Source organism: Pezoporus wallicus, unplaced genomic scaffold (genome assembly GCF_028554395.1).
Source record: "Pezoporus wallicus isolate ANWC-B61680 ecotype Strahan unplaced genomic scaffold, APGP_CSIRO_Pwel_v1 contig_7344, whole genome shotgun sequence".
NCBI classification, from domain to species: Eukaryota; Metazoa; Chordata; class Aves; order Psittaciformes; family Psittacidae; genus Pezoporus; species Pezoporus wallicus.
In genome coordinates this window covers 989,183-1,008,756 of record NW_026640533.1, presented here as the reverse complement: position 1 = coordinate 1,008,756, position 19,574 = coordinate 989,183, and the positions used below count along the sequence as shown (strand labels likewise).

At 47.6% G+C, this 19,574-nt stretch overlaps 1 protein-coding gene and 1 long non-coding RNA gene across 5 annotated transcripts in view; one reads left to right on the top strand and one right to left on the bottom strand.

Moving 5' to 3' along the window:
- LOC130604654 (uncharacterized) overlaps nucleotides 1-7,777 on the bottom strand; it is a 37,523-nt gene extending 29,746 nt beyond the window's left edge. Inside the window, exon 1 of the long non-coding RNA XR_008973502.1 lies at nucleotides 7,609-7,777. This is a non-coding gene — a long non-coding RNA (uncharacterized LOC130604654). The remainder of the gene's footprint in view (nucleotides 1-7,608) is intronic.
- Nucleotides 1-19,574, top strand: part of PSD3 (pleckstrin and Sec7 domain containing 3) — a 101,862-nt gene that overhangs the window by 15,162 nt on the left and 67,126 nt on the right. For 2 of the 4 annotated variants that reach the window (XR_008973501.1, XM_057419365.1), the window contains exons 3-4: nucleotides 10,848-11,904; nucleotides 13,321-13,713. Coding sequence is in view for 2 of the 4 variants with exons in the window: in XM_057419365.1 (XP_057275348.1) it covers nucleotides 10,848-11,904; nucleotides 13,321-13,713 (1,450 nt within the window). In the remaining 2 variants the exon portion in view is untranslated. Of the gene's footprint in view, nucleotides 1-6,913; nucleotides 7,143-10,847; nucleotides 11,905-13,320; nucleotides 13,714-16,340; nucleotides 17,220-19,574 lie in introns of those variants that run through there. The other 2 variants (XM_057419366.1, XM_057419367.1) reach the window with 2 other exon arrangements.

Here is a 19,574-nt window from a genome sequence, read left to right as displayed (position 1 = left end):
TTGCTAACGTTCTCCCGCCCTGGAGCAGAATCAGGTCCAGGCCCTGGGGACCCTCACCTCATCGTGAGAGGGCTGTGGGCCATACGTCACCCTGCAGAGACTCCTGCTCTTGGAGCTGCTCCCCCCCCCCCCCCTTCCGCTGCGGGGAGGATGGTCCACGTGCCGCCACGCGCCTGGCGCTGCTTGTTCGCCTTCCTTGGCGAAACCCCAGCCTTCTGCCTTCCAGCAAAAGAAAATGTTTTTTAAAAACTGAATTTGGCTGGCTCGGACAAGGCGTCTTCTCAGCCTCCTTCACATAAAGGGCGTTTGTTGTGTATGGAAACATACCCTCCTCTGGAGCTGGCTGTGGAAACAGTGGTCTCTATTGAGCAGTCTTATCTTTGGGCTTGGGCTCGCCACAGAGTGCTGATTTTTGTGACTTTGCAGTTAATATATTTAAATACCAAGAAGATAAAAGTCCTGACAATATGACTTGGTCCTAAAAAGTGCTTCCTTGGGGGAAAACATAGGGGGATACTACAAAAAGATTGCTTAAATAAACATGAAAGCCAGGGACACCGTAATTCCTGTTATACAAGAAGGTAATTCCAAGACAGTGGTTAGGAAGAAAATAGCTTCTTAAGACTCGGGAACAATCTTTTCTCTGATGCTTCTAGGAGAATAAAGCTTTCTCCCAGCATGTGTAACAGGGGGGTTAATCTCATCCTTCACAAAAAAGCCCTGTACAAATAGTCCCTGGGTTGCTACGCAAGTCTGGTCTTTTCCAACAGCTGCTGGAAGAAGCTTGGTTTTGAGTTCCTGGTGAAACAAATAGCTTTTTGGAAAGCTTGCCACTTGCTGTTTTGTGTACAGTGAGGTGTCATGAGGCAGCTGAGCTCATTTAACAGCTTGCTTCTGCCAAAAGAGACAGTCCCAACCACACTCTGCTGTGGATTGTCTCATGCTAGTTCTTGTGCTCATCCACCTACTTAGCAAGCTCAAGCCAGAAAGACTGAGTCATGGCAACCCCCCAGACAATGCCAAAAAGCCCCAATTCGATGGAAAAAGGTTTACTTTCTCCTGGCAATGTCTTCTGAATCCCCTCTGCAAGGGTTCACAAGTGCCAGAGCTGGCACATGAAAGAAAATGAAATTCATACCTTAACCCATGCAGCATACCATGCCTGAATCTGAATCATGGAAATGATTGCTGTTGCTGTAGCTTCTTTAATTTGTTTCAGGAGCAAAGGAAGCACAGAATGGCTGTTTTTTTTGTTTTTTTTTTTTCTGTTCTTTTTTTTTTGTGCAAGCAAAGCCTTTTTGTGGCTGATTTAAACAGCGAAGAAAATTACCCCAGCAACTTTCTGTAAAATGAGTGTCACTAACTTACTACATTGTCCTTTGCTTTTCTGTCTGCCTTCTCTGTGTCACTTTACTTGTGTCCAGCTCTGCTGCATCCTTTTTGCATTGCATAGAGGTGGAACCTTCCTGATCCTCACTGCCCATAGACCACATTCACTCACATGTTGCATCATTCTCACACTAGCCCAGATTCCTAACTGTAGTCTTGCTCAGTGCTTCAACTGCATCACTCTCCATTTTGCTGCTCCACCCTTTGTTATGTTTTCATCTCTTGATCTTTCCATCTCCAGGCAATCCTGAAAGTCCCGGCTCCCAGTCTGGTATCTTCCTCTGCAGCTCTGCTTCCTGAAGAGATGCAGCAAACTGCATTATCTAAGGGTTAAGACTGCCTGATTTTCACATTCATGTTGCTTGATTACAATGGACAGAACCTGTGAGGACAGGTACATCAGATACGTGCTTAAGAGTATGTCCTGCAACATCAAAGAGGCGTGACCAGCAGGTCGAGGGAGGTGATTCTGCCCTTCTGCTCTGGTGAGACCCCACCCGGAGCACTGTGTGCAGTTCTGGTGTCGTCCGCACAGGAAAGATGTTGGGGCAGGTCCAGAGGAGGCCAAAAAGATAATCAGAGAGATGGAGCACCTCTCTTATGAGGAACAGCTGGGAGGGTTGGGCTTATTCAGCTTGGAGAAGAGAGTGCTCTGAAGAGACCTTATAGCAACCTTCCAGTACCTAAAGGGTCCTACAAGAAAGCTGGACAGGGACTTTTTACAGGGCTGTGTAGTGACAGGGCAAGGGTGAATGGCTTTAAACTGAGGGTCTATTTAGACTAAATATAAGGAAGTTCTTCACTGTGAGGGTAGTGAGGCACTGGCACAAGTTGTCCAGAGAAGTTGTGGCTGCCCCATCCCTGACAGTGTTCAAGGCCAGGCTGAATTGGGCTTTAAGCAACCTGGTCTAAGGTAGGTATCCCTGCATGGGCAGAGGGTTTGGAAGCAGATAAGTTTAAGGTCCCATCTGACCCAAACCATTCTGTGATTCCATGATTTACCAGGGAAAGATGCAGTGCTGCAATCCAGAAAGCTCAGATGTGTGGTGCCCCCACGCACTTAATAAAATTCCATCATTCTCATTTGCATACTTGATTCTATTAGCTTTTTTCTGTTGTTGTTTCTAGTGTTCCTCTGCATTTTCTGTCATGCTGAAGACCCATGGGAGTTTTTAAATAGTAGTGTGTAATAAACACATTTTCTCACAGATATCACTGATGTTTGGTGTTGCCTGTTGGCAGTGATGCAGTGAGAAGGTTTGCTTGTAGAATTTAAGACTCCAGAGGTACTGTATTAAAAGGTACTTTTCTGGTTGAGTTTGTGCACTCTCCAGCACCAGCACATAGACTGGCCTTGCTGGGAGCTCCTCTTTCACTCCAACACGGAGTAAGCTAGGTCATTTTGAACTACCACTTGGATGCTCTGAGCAGCAGCAAGCTCTTACAGTGCTGTCGGAAGAGTGCATCTGACTGTGCAAATGGAAAAACTAATGTTGGTGAAATGGGACAGGTTGCAGTGTGTCCTGCATCTTGGCTTGCGTGAGGTGGAGGTGTCTTGCTGTCTCTTCCTTTTAAATTTTCAGTCCTGCTTCCCAGGGCTGGGTGAAGCTGGGGCATGCTCTGGAGCCGTCAGGTGTGGTGTGATGGCTGCTTGTGTTTCCAGTTCCAAGCAAAGAAAAATTGAAGGGGGGTGAAGCATTATGCTAAGTCCCTTGCTCTGCAGGAGGAAATTGGATGTCTTGTGACCTTCACTTGAAAGCTGGATAGTTCAAGTTGTCCTAACCTACAGCTGCAGGGAAGAGATTACCACATCCTTGACTTGGTAAACAACATAGCTGTTTGAAGGCCAAGAGTTTAGTACAAATAATCGTTAAAACAAGGGATGTTTGTTTATTGTTTTTTAAAGGTGCAGAATCCAGCACGAAGAAGTTAGGAAATGCCAGAGTTAAGGCAGTAAATACCTCCCCATCTGTGTTCTGCCAGCTGAATCAAGAGTCGTGCTGACATAAGGGCAGAAATATCTGGGGGCCTGGTGATGCTGGAGCCATGTTGGTGGTGGCTGGCTGCTTCAGATGCTGTGAGCACACATGGGACAGGCTGGGCTTGCCTGAAGCTGGCAGGGCTCAGAAACACTTCCCCAGCAGCATGAAGGCCCTACCATTCAGTTGGGCAGACAGAATGAAGCACCCAAGTCAGCAGGCACAACAGGAGGACAGCTGACTTGGCTGGCTGTAGGTCAGAGCTGCATTTCTGTGTGTTGTCACTGAGGGCTCCTCATCTCCTTGGCTTCAGCCCCATCACTTGGTGAGACAGGCAGGACACCAACACAAGCCCTTCATTGTGCTGCAGCCTCAATTCATCTCTGCAGCTTTATGAAATAATACATGCATATTATCCTGCTTCTGGAGATGGCTTGATAATGAACAGGGAGAAGGCGTTTAATTAAGATTATATAGGTAGATGCATTTCTGGCCTGGTAATGCAGGGTACAGCAGGTATTCTTCCTGTTCGCAGTTCACCGCTTTAACAAATGCCTTCTGCTCTAGACCCCTGCATTGTTTATTTAACTGTCCAGCTTCCTGAGGAAGAGAATCTCATTCACTGTGTGAACTTGCTGAGAAGTTACCATGCAATGTCCAGCCGCGCCTTTAGCAGCAAATACTCGGACCCTGGGAGATGCAGATGCCCTTCTGTGCCCTGTTTTTGTTTTAGCTGGGTGTATAACATGGTATCCATCTCCTGGGGTGCTTTGAGGACTGCTTAGCAAGCTTTCTCCTACCCTGGCTAATAGTTCCAGAACCATGAAATGCAGTAAGGGCCATCCTTTTCCGTGGGTGTGCCTAGTTTCTTCAGAGGCTGCTGCAAAGATCCAGAGTGTCTGAGATGTGTGAGTAGTCGTGTGGGTTTTTTTAAGGTGTTGTTGCTTGCTCAGAGTCTGACAATACATTTTTTATCTGATGAGATCTATTTGGGTTACTTTTGAGCTTTTAAAAAAGATTCTTTAAAAATACAATATTTTAAATATATAACATTAAGTACAAGTGGATTCTGAGAGGCTGTAAAGTCTTTATAGATGCTGTAAGTGCCAAAGCAGCTGTGGGCTGCGTCAGTGCCCCAGAAGTTTGCACTTTGGCTGAAGGTTCTTTGGGAGCCCTTAAAGTAATTCTTGCTATCATGCTGTGTATATGCATTTAGAAAATCACCTGTTAGCCGCTTCCTCTCTAAAAACCAGAAATTTTTGGATTCTTTTGAACTTTGGGCGTAAGACTTTTCCAAACATACATCTTAAACCAAAACTTGAAATTCTTGCAGCCATGTAGGGGTGGGCCTTTAAAGAAGAAAAGTGCATTAAATATAGTTAAGGCTCACCCACACTTTTACATCAGGATAAGGAGACCAGCTACTACTCTCTTTGTATTCCCTCCTGTTCCTGCTCATGCTAGCAGCTCCTTCACTACCCTTCTGCTTTCCAGGGTAATGACTCTTGGGACTGAGCTATCTCACTGACCATCTGTGGCCCATAGAGCAATTTGTAGTGGATAATCCCTCACACTAAACCCTTCCAGCACGTGCTGCCTGTTAGTTTTGGACCTTGTCCTTTTCTGAGCTCACTGTAGGCCTGTGAGATGCTGTGGCAAGGTGCCATCCTTCCCACATCTGGGGGAATGGTGCGGAGCTCCTTGGTGGGCTCTTAGTTCAGTGAGGTTGTGCCCCCAAACCCTGTTTACCACTGGGAAATAGTTAAAATCTTTGGGGGAAAAAATATGCAACCAAGTCACAGCATTGCTTACTTAAGGCTTTTCCATCAGGAGCAGGGTTAGAAGGTTTGCAATTGTAGCCGCCCCCCCCCCCAGCTCAAATATGTACACAGTGATCCAGGTATTATACATGCTGTTTTGCTCATTGCTTTCGTAATGGATAGGGTTTACATTCTTAACCTAGCAGCTGTTCTCATTCCATGTGTTTCAAGCTGTGACAACTCGGGCATCACATCACCACCTGATCCGAAGCACTGGGGCTTGACTAGCAGAGACAGTTGTGAGAAGTTTACCCAGTGTGGGCACGGATGTCCTGTGGCAGGCTGAAGATTCACTAACACAGCCCCTGCTTGCCCATAGCATCCCAGAATTTATAAACTATGCAAGAGCAGTGCCAAGCAGTAGCTCTCTTATAACCCCTTTCAGTGTGCAGCAAGCCATGGATGCAGGGTTTCCTGGATGACACACTGCCCCCGGGTGCTTGTGGTGGGATTATTTTCTTCCCTGAACCGTTCAGTTTAATTTCTGGGTAACCCTGAGCCACTGGCTGCTGCACCACTGCCTGGCTGTTCAAGCACAGTAAGTGCAAGGCACACGCTGCCTGTACACACTGCTGGGTCTGTGTCACACTCCCCACTGATGTCCGCAGGGACCCCTGCTGGTCATCCTTTTTAGGGGGGGGTAAGGGATCTCAGCCAACACAGTCACGTTTTCTGTAAATTCTGCCATATCTCTGGTACTCTCCACTCTCCCTGCCTGTTTAGTAAGGCAACAGAGCATGTAACCAGGGTTCTTTTCTATGCAGCTCTCCCCTCTGCTTCCCCCCCCCACCTTCACTCAGCTTTCCTGTTTCCACCAACTTGGTGTTTTTACATAATGCCAGTGTAACTTTGAATGGGTGATGGCCTAGCTCCACTTCCCTGGGCAAGCAAACTGCCCGACAGCCTGGAGTGGCTGCAGGTTGCAGAAAGCCCTGCACCCAGTCCAGCGTGGATGTTTGCAGTCCAGTTACAAAAGCATGGTGCTTGCATTATGCTAATCCCCTGTCTTTGGCTAACGAAGGACCTCCGCTGGCCAGGCAGGACCTATCACAGCACAGAGAATGACATCATTTGGAGAAAGGGCTGCTGTGCACGGCCACCAGTGATTGTGCAGCATCCCTCCCCTCTCACAGGGGGAGGCCGCTCAATGTTGTACTGCGTTATAAATTGGGATGGTTTTAGTTACTACAGAAGTTGTAACTTGAGGGGGTGCAGGACGAGGAGGCATGTGTGACCCCCCTCTCTGTCAGGCTGCAATAATGACATACTGCCATAAACCCTGCGATCTAATTGTTAAGCTCTGTCACCTAGAGACTCATTTCCCCTTAATGCACGCAGTGTTTTTACTTGCCCTAATTTGCCTGTTACAAATAATGGCAAGAAGTGCCGGTACCACGAAAGCATAACTGGTGTGACGCTGCATGCAGGCTCAGCTGTGTGCTGCTTGTGGTCGGCGCAAGGAGCTGCGGAGAAATAAAATGCAAGATGATGGGGCTGCTCAGTGAAACCTCCCACCTCTGTAATGCTGAAACCCCGCTCTCCGACACCAGCACGCGACTCTCGGCATCGCCGTTCTACCCGTTTCATCGCTTACGGACGCAGTTACAATAAACGGCAGCTAAGCACAGACATCTTCCTGGCATACCGTCAGGCAGCCTTGCTGGAGGAAGTTTTTTTTCCCCTTGCAAGCTGCCAAGGTGGACTCCTTATAGCTCCTGCGATAGACTGAATGAGACTGCAGTTCCCCCATCAGTTTCATAATACTCAGAAAGCATCCATTTACATCATTGTGTGCAGTGCAGGGCAGCAGCTGCCAGGAAATTTGAAACTATTTTGATTCCAGTTGACTAGAACAGCAGCAATTGAATTAGCTGGTATCGCTATAGATAAACTGATGATCTGTGCATTTTATTTCTTTGACCAATGGGTAACTGCTGGAGCTACAGTAACCTCTGTGAGTAAGGAGACTGTTCAAGCAAATATCTCTAATTTCTCGAGCTAGCTAATATATATATATATATATATATATACTGTATAGAGAGAGACACTCACACCATTCTTTTGTAAAATGTACCTGTAAACAAAATGTCTGTCTATGCTTGTAACTTGTGTTTTGCTTCCTAGAATTTCCTTTTATTATGCTGTAGACAAGCTTGTTTGACATGGTTATTTACCTATGAAATATCATATCTCTGCCTGATTTAAGTCATGAATTCTTTCAACGTCTAGTCATCAGAAAGACTGCCAATTGCTGTTAGGTTATATTTGCCCAGTCTCAGTTTTCTAGCCACTCACCCCATTTCTATTTTAGCTTTTTCTCTCTACATTTAATTTTCCTTTTCTTTCTTTTTTTCTTTTTCTTTTTTCTTTTTCTTTGGTGAAAGAAGCCACCTTCAATGCAAAGTAGAAATTGGTGTTACCTGAGAGTGTGTGTCCTTTCTTTGTTTGTTTGGTGATGGGTATTTTTTTCCCTGCTCATCTTCAGTGCGGTCCTTAAATTTTGTTGTTGCCTTTCTAGCCTTGTTTGTAATGCAGTCATATTGGGGGATGGGGTTGGACAGGATATGCCAGTAGCTGCAGCAAGACATGATGCTGTGGTGGTGGATGGGAATAAGGGAGGAGTTTCTCTTAAAGAGCTCCAGCTCCTCTGAGCTCTGGTACTTGAAATAGTGCTCTGAGAAAAGGGAAAGGCATTGCACTGTTCAGGAGTGGAGGACAATTGGTGGTGGTTTACTGCAGGGAGTGGAGACCTCAGCAGTTGTGTGCATGGTTGTACCTAGGGTAGTGGGGGCAGACTTTGGTGCCATGTGTGATTTACTTTTAATCAGATAGTGAATTAGGCAATGTTCCTGTAAGATGCTGTGAAGGCAAGAATCCCTCTGCCTTGTGCTTGCATGCAGCGGAAGCAGCAGCTCTTCCAGAGTAGGGCTGCTGGTGCCTTGCTGTAGAACGGGCCTTAACTTTCTACTGTGAAAATGCTTTTCTCTTGCTCAGATGAAATTCAGTTTGCAAGTGTGGCAAAGGAGTACCTGTGTGCATGCTCCCTCGTCCTGCGTGTCTCTCTGTGCCCGTATATTCACCTATGTGCTCTGCACATGTATGTCGTCACCTGTATATGTGCCTGTGTGCTCTGCATGTGTACCTTTTCTGGAGTCTGCTGGGCTTGCAAGAGGGTAAAGTTTGCTTGGGATGAAGTTCAGGAGAAGTCAGAAACTTGCTAGATACTGCCTACCGTCATCATCAGTGGCTGTTGGTGGTGGAGGGGGACGTGCAGCAGTGTGCTTAGCATTCACCACCAGAAAAAAGGCCACCTCTGTTTCCTTCATGTTAGTTCAGAAGCTAAGGTAGCAGTTAGCAGAGATGAGCTTGGCCCCTTGGCAGGGTTTGTGTGGTGCCTTGTCAGGGCTTGGCCTCCAGTGCACATTGACTGCATCCCAGCCCATGGGGGCCGGGGAGCTATGCTCTGGGCTTCTTTCCAGTGAGGAGGGTTGTGTGGGTTGGAGGGAGGCGTGGGGGGTTCTCAGCTCCAGGGGCACTATGTGTTGCTTTCCTTTGGGATACGGCCAGAGCATTCAGCCCAGGCAGTGGCATGGCCAAGTGCTGCCCTGCTTGGGGGCATGCCGCGATCCCAACTGGAGCACATCCTGCTTGCAGGTCTGCAAGCTGAGAGTTGCAGTAGATGGAGCTGTGTTCATCAAGAAGGGTTCACATTGACTTCTGTAGTGACAAAGTAAGGAGATGGGGCTTTTTGCTGGCTTGGGCTGGTCCCGGTGCAAGTGTAGGGTTGTTGCAGCCACACAACATCATTCTTATCCATGAGTCTGTCCTGGTGGAAGTGTCCCCCACTTCACAGGCAGCCTGCCTCCTGTGCCATGAAGTGGGTGGGCTTGGGATGCATTCAAGCACTGAGTGGCTGAACTGTGTGCTAAGAGGGCTGTTTGTCTGGGGGTTTGGACACTTAGAAAAAACACTGTGCCTGGAAACACTCATATAGGTAGAGAGGCCTTGCTCTCTTCTTCAGCCTCTCCCAATTGACCCACACTTGTGTGTTGGAAACCATGCCATGAAGGCAGGTTGGTGGTGCGGAAGTGGACAAGGCATCCATGCTCCTCACAGCTTACTGGGACCTTGCAGCAGAGAAGAGATCCCTATTTTGTCCAGTCACTGTCCTCAACAGAAACTAAGTCATCTAGGTGAAACCTGACCCGCTGAAGTTTTATTATGGAGTAATTAAATCAACAGCATGCAGATATCTGGAGAACCTACTGGGGAAGAGGCTGTGGTTTGGCATGGTCCAAGCCTGTCAGTTTGATCCTGCACCACACACCGTGTGGGGTATTTATCCTGTGGCTAGATATACTGGATAGTGATCTGACTGGTGTGAGTTGTCACTTGTCTTTACAAACCACTGGCAGATAGATGGCCACATTAGTGTGGTGCTGAGCTTGTGTTAAATTATCCTTCCTCTCACCTTGAACTCAGCTTATCATTAACAACAACTACATGGCTTCCTCCTCAGAGATGGCTTATGGCCAGCCTGCTCAGAGTGGAGATGGGGATCGTTTTTCAGTACAGCACCTAGGGATGCACTTCGAGTGGGGCAAAGCGCCCAAATGCAAGCTCATGTCTGGTTTCCGGGCTGTCACTCCTGACATTTTTCATATAGGTGTTTGATCTGCCCCCTCTGCTGTTTGTTTTAAAACACTTTTATACTCCAGGCCAGTTTTTTCCAGGAGGGTGCAGCAAATGCAGCTGTTGCTGCTTCTTGTTTTGTTTGTTTGTTGTTGTGTTTTCAAGACCCCAGTTCCTCCTTGGGCCATAACAGAAGGTGGCCAAGTATCTGTCATTGTGTCATCTGTGAGATCCCTCTGAGAACAGCTGATTCTCTGTTGCCCTACAACAATGGGAGCCACTGGGTGCTGGGCACATGGAAAATGGCCCACCCGATTTTGCTTCTGCTTTGTTTACGTCGGTTGGAAAAGAAGCATGAAGAGGGGAGGGGTAGCAGCCTTCTTGTGCAGTGGTGGGTTTGCTGCAACAGAAAATGTGAACTACACAGTAAGTGTACCTCGCTGCCCCATGGCCTTCAGTTACCTGAGTTGTTAAAGGAAGAGGGTAGTGCAGGCAGAAAGTTGAATTGCTCATTAATTGCTTTGTAATTTAGCTAATTGGTTTTGTCAAGGCTGTGGAATATAAGGGGTGGGGCTGGTTATCTTCCTGGTGTTTCATCTTTCTGAGTGAAAATGACCTAACCCTTTTTTTTTTATTTAATAAAACCAACATGCGTAACACATGCTGTGGATGGATGTCAGGCTGCTGAATATCTGCTTTCTTCAGCCCTTGTGCCTGGCCTGTGGCCTCAGACTGTTTGTGGGCCACTGGGACCCTTTCTGAAGTGTAGCAGACATTTCTGGCATTCCTTCCTTTGCGGCGCACACTCCCAAAGTAGGGCTGCCCAAAAACTCCTATGTAAGAGGACCATCTCTGGATAGCTGCACTGTGAAAGCATGCAGAAGTGAGTTAAATGGAACGGTATTTTCCCTGCAGGGGAGAGCATAGTTACTCTGTTCAGAGAGGGCTGGGGAGGAAGGCCAGGCCTTTTGCTTGTGCTTTGTTTTTTTGTAGATAGGTAAACCCATGCTCTCTTTTTCCCTTGCAGGTAGTGGCCGCGGAAGCAGCACTTTGCTCCCTCATACCATCATCAATGAATTTCCAGAGTATGGCACTGTAGAGGCAAGCAGAGATGGGCTGAGGGCAGAGCCTGTAACACGCAGCCCAGAAAGCCAGGACGGTCACCACCAGGTACCTGGCAGGCCCCTTCCGCAGTGTGTGGCTCCTGCAGAGGATTCCAGACCTGATGCTGGGGCAGCACAGCTGTGTGCCTCAGAAGAAGGTTTGCAACCTTCGGGTAACTTGTCAGAGATGATGAAAATCTCTCGATGGCTGGAAGCAACAAAGGTGCAAGAGAGAGCAAATACTACCCTTGATTTGGAGACGCAAATGGAAAAACAGAGCGTTACTGGCAGCCAAAATGTGCAGGCGGCCAGAGAACCAGTTCCAGCAGGCCAAGAAAAACCCTCAGACATGCCTCCTCCATCTGAAAGAACAGCTGAGGAAAAAATGCATTTGATTGTAGAGAAAGATCTGGCTGCAATATGGACTGGAGAAAAGCAGTCTGAGTCCTTGCAAGCCATCAGTAATAAAACTGAGGAGGTCCATGCAGCGCAGGAGACAAGCTGTCACAGACCATCTGTAACAAACCTAGAAGCAGCCGGCAGAGTGGAAGGGTGGGCGCGTTTTGAGGAGTTTTCAGCATGCAGTCAAGGCAAAATGCAAATGGGTCCTGAGAGGAGGCTCTCCAAAGAGGCAGCTGTGAGCAAACATGTAGAATTTCAAGGGGTGGAGATTTTATGGCTGCAAAAAACTGAGGAGCAGAGAAGAAAGAAGCACTCGCTGCTGGAGACGGTGTCTGTGGAGAGGAAGGCTTTCCCCAAAACCTCCATCCACCCTGTGCCACTGATGGTCTCCCCAGGCTTGGTCTCCTCACCAGACAGTGCTTGGAGCGAGGTCTCTGAGGAGCCACGGCCAGGACCCGCTGCCCTTGGAGCTGTTCCTCGAGCGATGCTCAATGACAGCGGGCAGGATGAAGTTTTTGTGAAGGATAAGAAGAACCGCGGTGAGGAGGAGATGGCTGTGCTAGTGAGAGGCCAGGGCAGGTGAGATACTGCTTGTGGGAGCACAGGGGGCAGGCGCGATTTTTCTCGTTCCACATGCACGTGGCTTGTGCCTACCCCTTTAGGAGCAAATGGCAAACACCAGCTGTTCGTCTGCTGCCTGGCATGGTGGCAATGGTAGCTGTTCGTGCCTAGTGGTGGCTAGTGCATAAAGTTGGGACTGAACACCCTCCACACCACCTCGTGAAAGTTTGAAATCCACCTCATGTTTGGAAATGTGTCTTGCTGTTTGCAGAGTAATGGCTGCATGGCGAAGCATCTGTAGCAGGTTGCAGCTGGGACCTGGACAGGGCATGCAATTAAGTATAGGCAGCATGCAGGCCTGGCTGGCTGTGCCTGGCCAGATTTTCTGGTTTTGGGCAGAGTTTGTGCAAGAGCAGCGTGAGCACCTCTGAGGCATCGGGTAGTAAAGATGTTTTACCCAAGGCCTTGTATGTTATAAGAGGGTAAATGCTGTGATGTGCTTTCTGTATTACCTAACTGTATAAGATTTTACCTATATATATATATATTGCAAAGCTTGTGTGCTGCTTTTTACGGGATCATCCTGGTGTGCTCACTTTTGTTTCCCCATGCACATCTGTAACAAAGCAAACAGTCCCACCAGTGCAGACTGAGCAGACTGTGCCTGCTCTGACCTGATGGGGTGTTTGCTGTTGAAACAACAGGATCTCAGCCAAAGGACAGGATCTCAGAGGCTCCTGCCTATACACCTCAGGATCTCTGGAGTTTTGCTTGTGTGTGGGATCACTTGAGCAGGTAGTCCTGACATCTGGCATGTGCCATGAGAAGCTCCACAGTATTTGGAACAGCAGAGAGGAGCACTTTCCACAGGGCGATGCTATACCTTCCCCTATGCTTCTGCAAGCAGGCTGAGTCTTCCCCCTTCAAATCTGTTTCTCTTGGCTCCAGGCTTTTGATTGCATTCACTTCCCTTTGCATTTTGGAGGGATTTCCTCCAGCCTTTGAAGGAAGACCCAAGCCCTAGGACTGCAGAGCCAGCAAACTGACCTCTGACAGCAGCAAACTGACAGAGGCCCCATGTGATTGCATGTCTCCTACTTGTGCAGCCGCTAGCATGGCAGTGGTGCTAGGGGAGGGATTTCTGAGTGCTCTTCTCCTTTGCACATAAGCAGCTGATGTTATCTGTTAGGCAATATTAGGCCTGTCCTCCTTTTTTCGCAGAAGATTGTTTCAGTTTATGTCCCCAGAGAGGGAGATGGTGCCAGTCATAAGCAGAGGTGGTGCAAGTAGGAACTAGCGTTTTATCCTCATTGTGCTCTTGGCACAAAGCCACATTGACCTTTCTGTTCGCAAAGGTAGAAGGTAAGGAAGTTCACCCAGAGGTCTAAACCTCTCCCCCCAAGCTGAAATGAGCTGTTTCTGGTTCATTTCCAGGATGGTGGAGGAGGGGGAAGCAGCCACAGGAGGATATGAAGATGTCCTTGGGCAGAGGCACTTCGATGTCTCCACTGATCTGTACAGCTCACAGTTTGAAAACATCCTAGACAATGCATCTTTATACTACAGCGCAGAGTCGCTGGAGACATTGTATTCGGAGCCTGATAGCTACTTCAGCTTTGAGATGCCACTCACTCCCATGATCCAGCAGCGCATGAAGGAGGGTGGCCAGTTTCTAGATCGGACCTCAGCCTTGGGACAACCAGATGTCCTGCAGCTTCCCCCAGATGGAGAGGTGACGGGCTGTGGTGGAGGTGTCGCCAATGCCTTAAGGGATGGAAGTGAAACACTCTTCAGAGGAGACATCACGGAGATCCCTCATTTGGAAAGGTAAAAGCAGTGAGTGAGCTTTCTGTGTGCCTGCTGATTTTTCCCTGATGTCTATTTTTTCAGTGGATAGTCACAGAGCATAGTTTTGCCTCTTTCAACACTGCATGTTTTCTACACAGAATAATTTCCAGTGTAATAGAGTGAGCTGCGGGAGAGAAGTGATCTCTCCAAACCTGCTGTTCATCAGAAAAGTGCAAATTTACATTACGAATGTTTTGTAGGCAGTACTTTTGTCAATAAAAGGCTGGCTGGTATTGGTGCATCCCTGGGACCTGTTCTGGTGAAGTTTCTGACTGGTTACATATCAACATTCAGCTGCAGTTATACCTGAATATACTTACAGTAACTGTAGGAACAATAACACCCTGTGCGCGTAGATGAGTTGTCCAAATGCAGTTTGTGATTGAATGTTAAAAGTGTCTCTGTGCATAGCTTTTCCTCTCCTGAGGTCAGTGGGTGTTGTCCTGCTTACTTCACCTGAGACAGGGTTTTGCTCCCACCACATTCATGGATTAGAGGCTGTAACCTGCTCCTTTCGTTTGTGCACTGGTTACTCATTGAGAGGGGAGGGAGGGTTGCAAAAATGTCAATATTTTCTATTGGGTAAAGAAAGAGATAAGAAAACTATTTTAAGAGAAGAGTCATGTGAGAAGCAAAAACTAGGCTAAGTGGCCAGAAAATAATGTGTAGCTGCGAAAACTCAGTCTGTGAGCAAACGTTTTTCATCGTGTGTTGTCAAAGGCGGGGGAGAGTGAAAGGCAGTGACAGCAAAGTGGGGGCTCAAGCCAAAAGCAGTAGTCTACAGAGGGGTGAGGGACCTTGTGAGGGACAAAGATGCCTTGAGTCTCCATCCTCCAGGGACAGGAGGTTATCTGAGAGTCCTTAAATGGGACTAGTCATTCTGAGCTTTCCTGGGAGTCAGTGGTAGGAGGTCTTTTACCTGTTTTTATTCTTTTTGTGCTGGTGTGAAAGAAGTTCTTTGAGCAGAAGCAGTTTGGATAATTTTATGGATTAAGGTACAGTTTGACATTAAAAGAACAGGCAGAAGGACTTAGGAGTTTAGAATGTTTTTTTTTCCATTAGTCCTACTGAATTTTGTTTAAATCCTGTACAACCCTGAGCTGTTCAGTGCCAATAGGCAGTAAGTGACTGCTAGTCTGCAACAGCCTGGATGGAGCAGGAAACTCAGTTCAGTCCTGACACTTGCAGCTTCTTATACTGAAATCAGAGATTGGTGTGTGGAGGACAAGCAGCACATGCAGACCCTGGTTCTGTTACTATATAGTTGCAGCATCTAGTATCTAAAAAGTACTGTCAAGTAAGGCCCACACCAACTCATCAAGAAACAAGTTATCATATAGGTGTGCTTATATGATGCTTAGAGACAATTAGGTGCCTGCCTAGTATGTATTTCATTGGGAATTAAGTTAATTTTAGTTTAAATTTGCAGCCGTGCAGATAAGCCAACAGAGGATTTAAGAATTCTCCTTTTTCTCCCCTTAACAAAAAATACAAAGAAAGAAGCATTTCCCACAGCAGGTTTGTTAGGAAGCTTTGGTGTTTTAGTCTGCAGGGAGCTGTTAGGGACAAGCCCCAAAACCTTGCTTTGCTAAGAAGTGTTCAAGGCAGGTTGGATGGGGCTTTGAGCAACCTTTGAACATATCCCTGCCTGTGGCAGGGGGTTTGGAACTGGATGATCTTTAAGGTCTCTTCCAGTCCAAACAGTTCTATCATTCTACAGTTCTTTGATTTTGTGATAAAGTGTAGCTGTAGCTGTACAGACAACCACAGATATGCCCAAAAGGGTAATTCTCTGGACTTTATACCTTATTAACCACCCCTCCACCATGATAATCTGATATCATGTCGTATTGCACCAGGATACAGGTGACTGGCAGAGCATGTGTGTTGTATTGTTGGAGCCAGTGATAATCACAGTGTTATAGTGTGTGGGTGAGAAGCAGTGTGCGTGCTGGGGACTGCATGAGATTTATTCACAGAGGTGTGAAGGCGGTGTGTTGCTGTGTTGCTCAGGTGAACCAGAAATAGCTGCCTGAGCTGTGGGTACTATTTTTAAGAGTTTGCATGTGTGGTTGTGTTGCCTGAAGCAATTCCAGACTTGTTTGAACCAAAAGTACACATGTATGATAATGTGCAGTAGCCACTGCAGCACCCTTGTACCTTCTGCTGCAAGTCCTTGTTTCCTATGGCACCATGAACCTGCATTGGTTCATTGGGGCTGTAGTTTCCTAATGTGTAGCACCTGCCTGGTGCTTCAGAGCATCAAGGGCCACCCACTGAAATGGTCCAGCTTTTTTGGAGACCAAGTAGGGAAGGCAAGCTCTGTGCCATGCCAGAGGCAGGCACTGCTACCAGGACCTGTGTCCTGCCACTGGTGGTAGGGGTCCACAGGCACCAGGGGAGGCGGCATCGCAGCATCGCACCAGGGGCACCATCACGACTGCCACTATCGCCAGCAGCGGCAGCAGCAGGGGCACCATCACCAGCAGCAGCAGCCGGTTGCCTGCTTGCGTTATCGCCCAGCGCCGCCGGAGGTCTCTGTACCCTGCGTGGAGCCGCCGTCTCTCTTGCAGCCAGGGGCTTCAGAGGCACCCCCTGCCCGCCCGGCGATGTGAAGCCGCTGGAAGGCAGGCGCAGGCAGGATTGCAGCTGGAGGACCCCACCCTGTAGGAATGGAGGCAGATGGGGGTCTCATCGTCTGAAAGTGGCAAGTCCAAAGCGCAGCAGAGGAATTTCGGGTGCCGGGAGTTCGAGAGCAAAGCAGCGCAACATTGCAGTGTGGCACCAGAGGTGTACCCCCGCTTTTACCTAAACTGGGCCTCCAACCCATGGGAACGAAAACCGAAAGCAAAACCTCTGCAGCTCCCTGCGCCGCGGTATTTCGGAGACATAAAAAATCCGTGGGAAAGTGCGTGGGGAGTGTGCTTCCAAGTGCCGCGCTAATTTATGGGGGAACAGAGTGTGAAGTACTGGCAGTTCTTCACGGTCCGGTACAGAAGGGGAGGGCGGATGTGAGAGCAAAGAGTTAATGGATTACAGCTGGAGATCGGCAGCCGCGTGCCAAAGAGGGAAGGAGGAGCAGGTGCTCCCCTTGTCCGTGCCCTCCCGCTAGCGGGTAGCTGGGCATGGCAGCACCGTTGGCATCCTTCCCCCTGGAGGGATCCCGACCGTAACTGACACGCGGACCCTAGGTGGCGTGAGGTCCTAATGCGAACCGGCAGGGAAACCTAGTCCCGTAGTGAAATAAGCGGTAGGGTAACATCCTTCTCGGCTCTTAGGAAATCGCTGGCTCTGGGAGGGGTCACCTCTGGTATGTGAAGGCCAGTCACATGCCTTCAGAACTGAAAAAAAAAAAAAAAGGAGGAAGAAACAAAATAATAAAATGACTAGAGGCTGGCGGGCTGCAAGTTCGTATGGGCTCCTGGATGTCTGGAGGCTTCGTCCCTGCTGTGCTTCCCATCAGCTGCTGGCCATGGCTAAACGCAGTAAGTCCTGGCGAGAGCCGTGCAACATGCCTGCTCTGACAGCCACCTGCCGTTGCTCTTCCCTGGGCTGTGGGGACGTCAGCAGCCCCCGTGTTTTCCTGCAGGACAGGTTGACTTGCTTTTGCAAGCAGTCCTTTCCTAGCACAGCTTTGGTGCCCTTTGTCTGGTCAGTGGAGGAGGGATGCTTGGGGGAGAAGGGTGTGCAGCTTGAATTCCTTTGGGAATGGTTCCAGCGCTTGGTGTCTTTTCGAAGGCTTAATCTCACTCCTAGATCTGTGATGATTGTCCTTCTTGGAAAAAAACAGATTTCTGCAGCTGAAGGAGCCTTAAGTTTCCTCACATGGAGATGTGAGAACTGGGGTAGTGTCTGATGTTTCAGAGCTGAGAGACAGCCTGTGTATCAGGGCAGTGTGGGGTCCCCATGAAACATATTGAGCCACAGGTTGCCAGTGTAGCGAAGCTTTGCAGTGGCAATAAAGATGTTATATTTGGGCTGTGTTTGATCCCTGTGTTCCCACATTATCCCTGCAGTCCCCTCCATTGTACCTGTGCCCTAGGTGCTGCACTCCTCCCTTCTTGTGCCAGTAGATTGTGTTGAGATGGAGCAAAGCTCAGCCTTGGTAAATGGGAATTCAGTCTTAATCACAGAGGCTATAAGGAAGACTCTTTGTATGGTGCTACCCATACATTGAGCCTGATGCATCACCTGAACAGGATATAATAATTTACACCAAATCAGAGTGGGAGGAAGGGGATGTATTTCCAAAGGACTAAGATACACCTAGGAAGAGAGAATTATCTTCGCTATGTATACAGTGAGCATTAGAGCATCATTTTATCTAAAAGGGAAATATGAAGTTCTCTCAGTGATGATCTCCATCTTTCTTTTCTGCTTTCAGACTTTAAAGACAGAATTTTTTTTAATCTCTTTTTTTCTGCATTCTTTATAGCAGACTTCTTGTTCTGTCTTCCCTTGTATGCTACACTCAGAACAAGAAAGTAAAAGAATACAGAAAAACTTCTGGCATTTGTTCCAAGTTCTCTTGGAAGATGTGGTCTCTGTTGGCAGGACATCACTCAAGATTTTCTAAATCCAGAGAGAAAAGACAAACTGTATTGCAGCTCCTAATCCTCAAAAATGCTAGATATTTGCCACCTGCCATCATCTTCAAAGAATTGATGGTGCTTAGCAAATTCTGCAAGTCCTGTTACTTTATTTTTCCTAGAGGTGCAAACACAAATTTAGCCACGTATGTATTCTTCTGTAATTCAAGGAGGAGGAGGAGGAGGAAGAAAAACTGCCTAAGGGAACCTGGTGTTCTCCAAGTAAACGCACAAGAACATGGACTGCGGTTCCCGATGGCTGCCAGGTTACTCCTAATAGTTTTGGCATCTCATAGTAGTTCCCATAGTTGTTTTCTTTCTTACAGATATAGGTCTTTTCTAGCAGTTTCTTCTTTGGCACTCTGCTTATTCCTCTTTGAGGCAATAAACTGTTGAAAGATAAACCTAGTCTTGATACCTTTCTCCAGGTTGATTGTCTAAGTCTTCTCCCAGTGTATCAGTATCCTCCATGCCAGTTATCAGTTGGCACTCTGGTATTTTTGTCCAAGGTAGCTTGTGTTTGATTTTCAATGTGGCTATGAGGGTCAGTACTTACATATCTAACATGTAACCTTTATTCATTCATTTTATTAGTCTGTACATCAGCAGTCTGGTAGAGCTTGTTTCCCCTTTGAAGACTCACCTTGTGACCCAGTTGAATCTGCTGAGATCCCTGTGTCCCTGTGTGGATGTTTTTTGGCCTTTGGACTAGCCTCAACTCGTGACAAACAATAGAACTTAGGAGAACTAGTGCTATCAGAATTTGGTGCTTCCTGTTTGCTGCCATCTATAAGCTCAGGTTAAGGAAAGTTATTCAGAAGAATGCCACAGGCTGTTTTCCTAGAAGAGTGAATGCACCAAATTCATCTGCAGCCGGTGAACAGCAAACACGTGTTGGAGCTCATTTTCCTGCACATGAGCTAGTGTATCTGTCAGTTGTTGAGCCACAAGTAAGCACAATATGCTGGCATGCGTATGTTAAATCCAGGTAAAGATGAAGTGGTGCAGTCTGTGGGGGTAAATTTCTGAAACTGGTGACATTTTGACAACTGAGGATTTGCCCCTTTATTGCACAGCTTTAGTATCTGCAGAAACGTTAAGCCACACTGATTGCCTTGGTGTTCCCTGTGGAGAAGTGGCATCACTTTATCAAGGCTCTGGAAATGCAAGCGTGCAAGTTTGCCAGTTTTGCTCTGGCTGGTGAGGTGCTTGCAACACCAGTTTAGAGAGACTTTGTAAAACTGCTTCTAG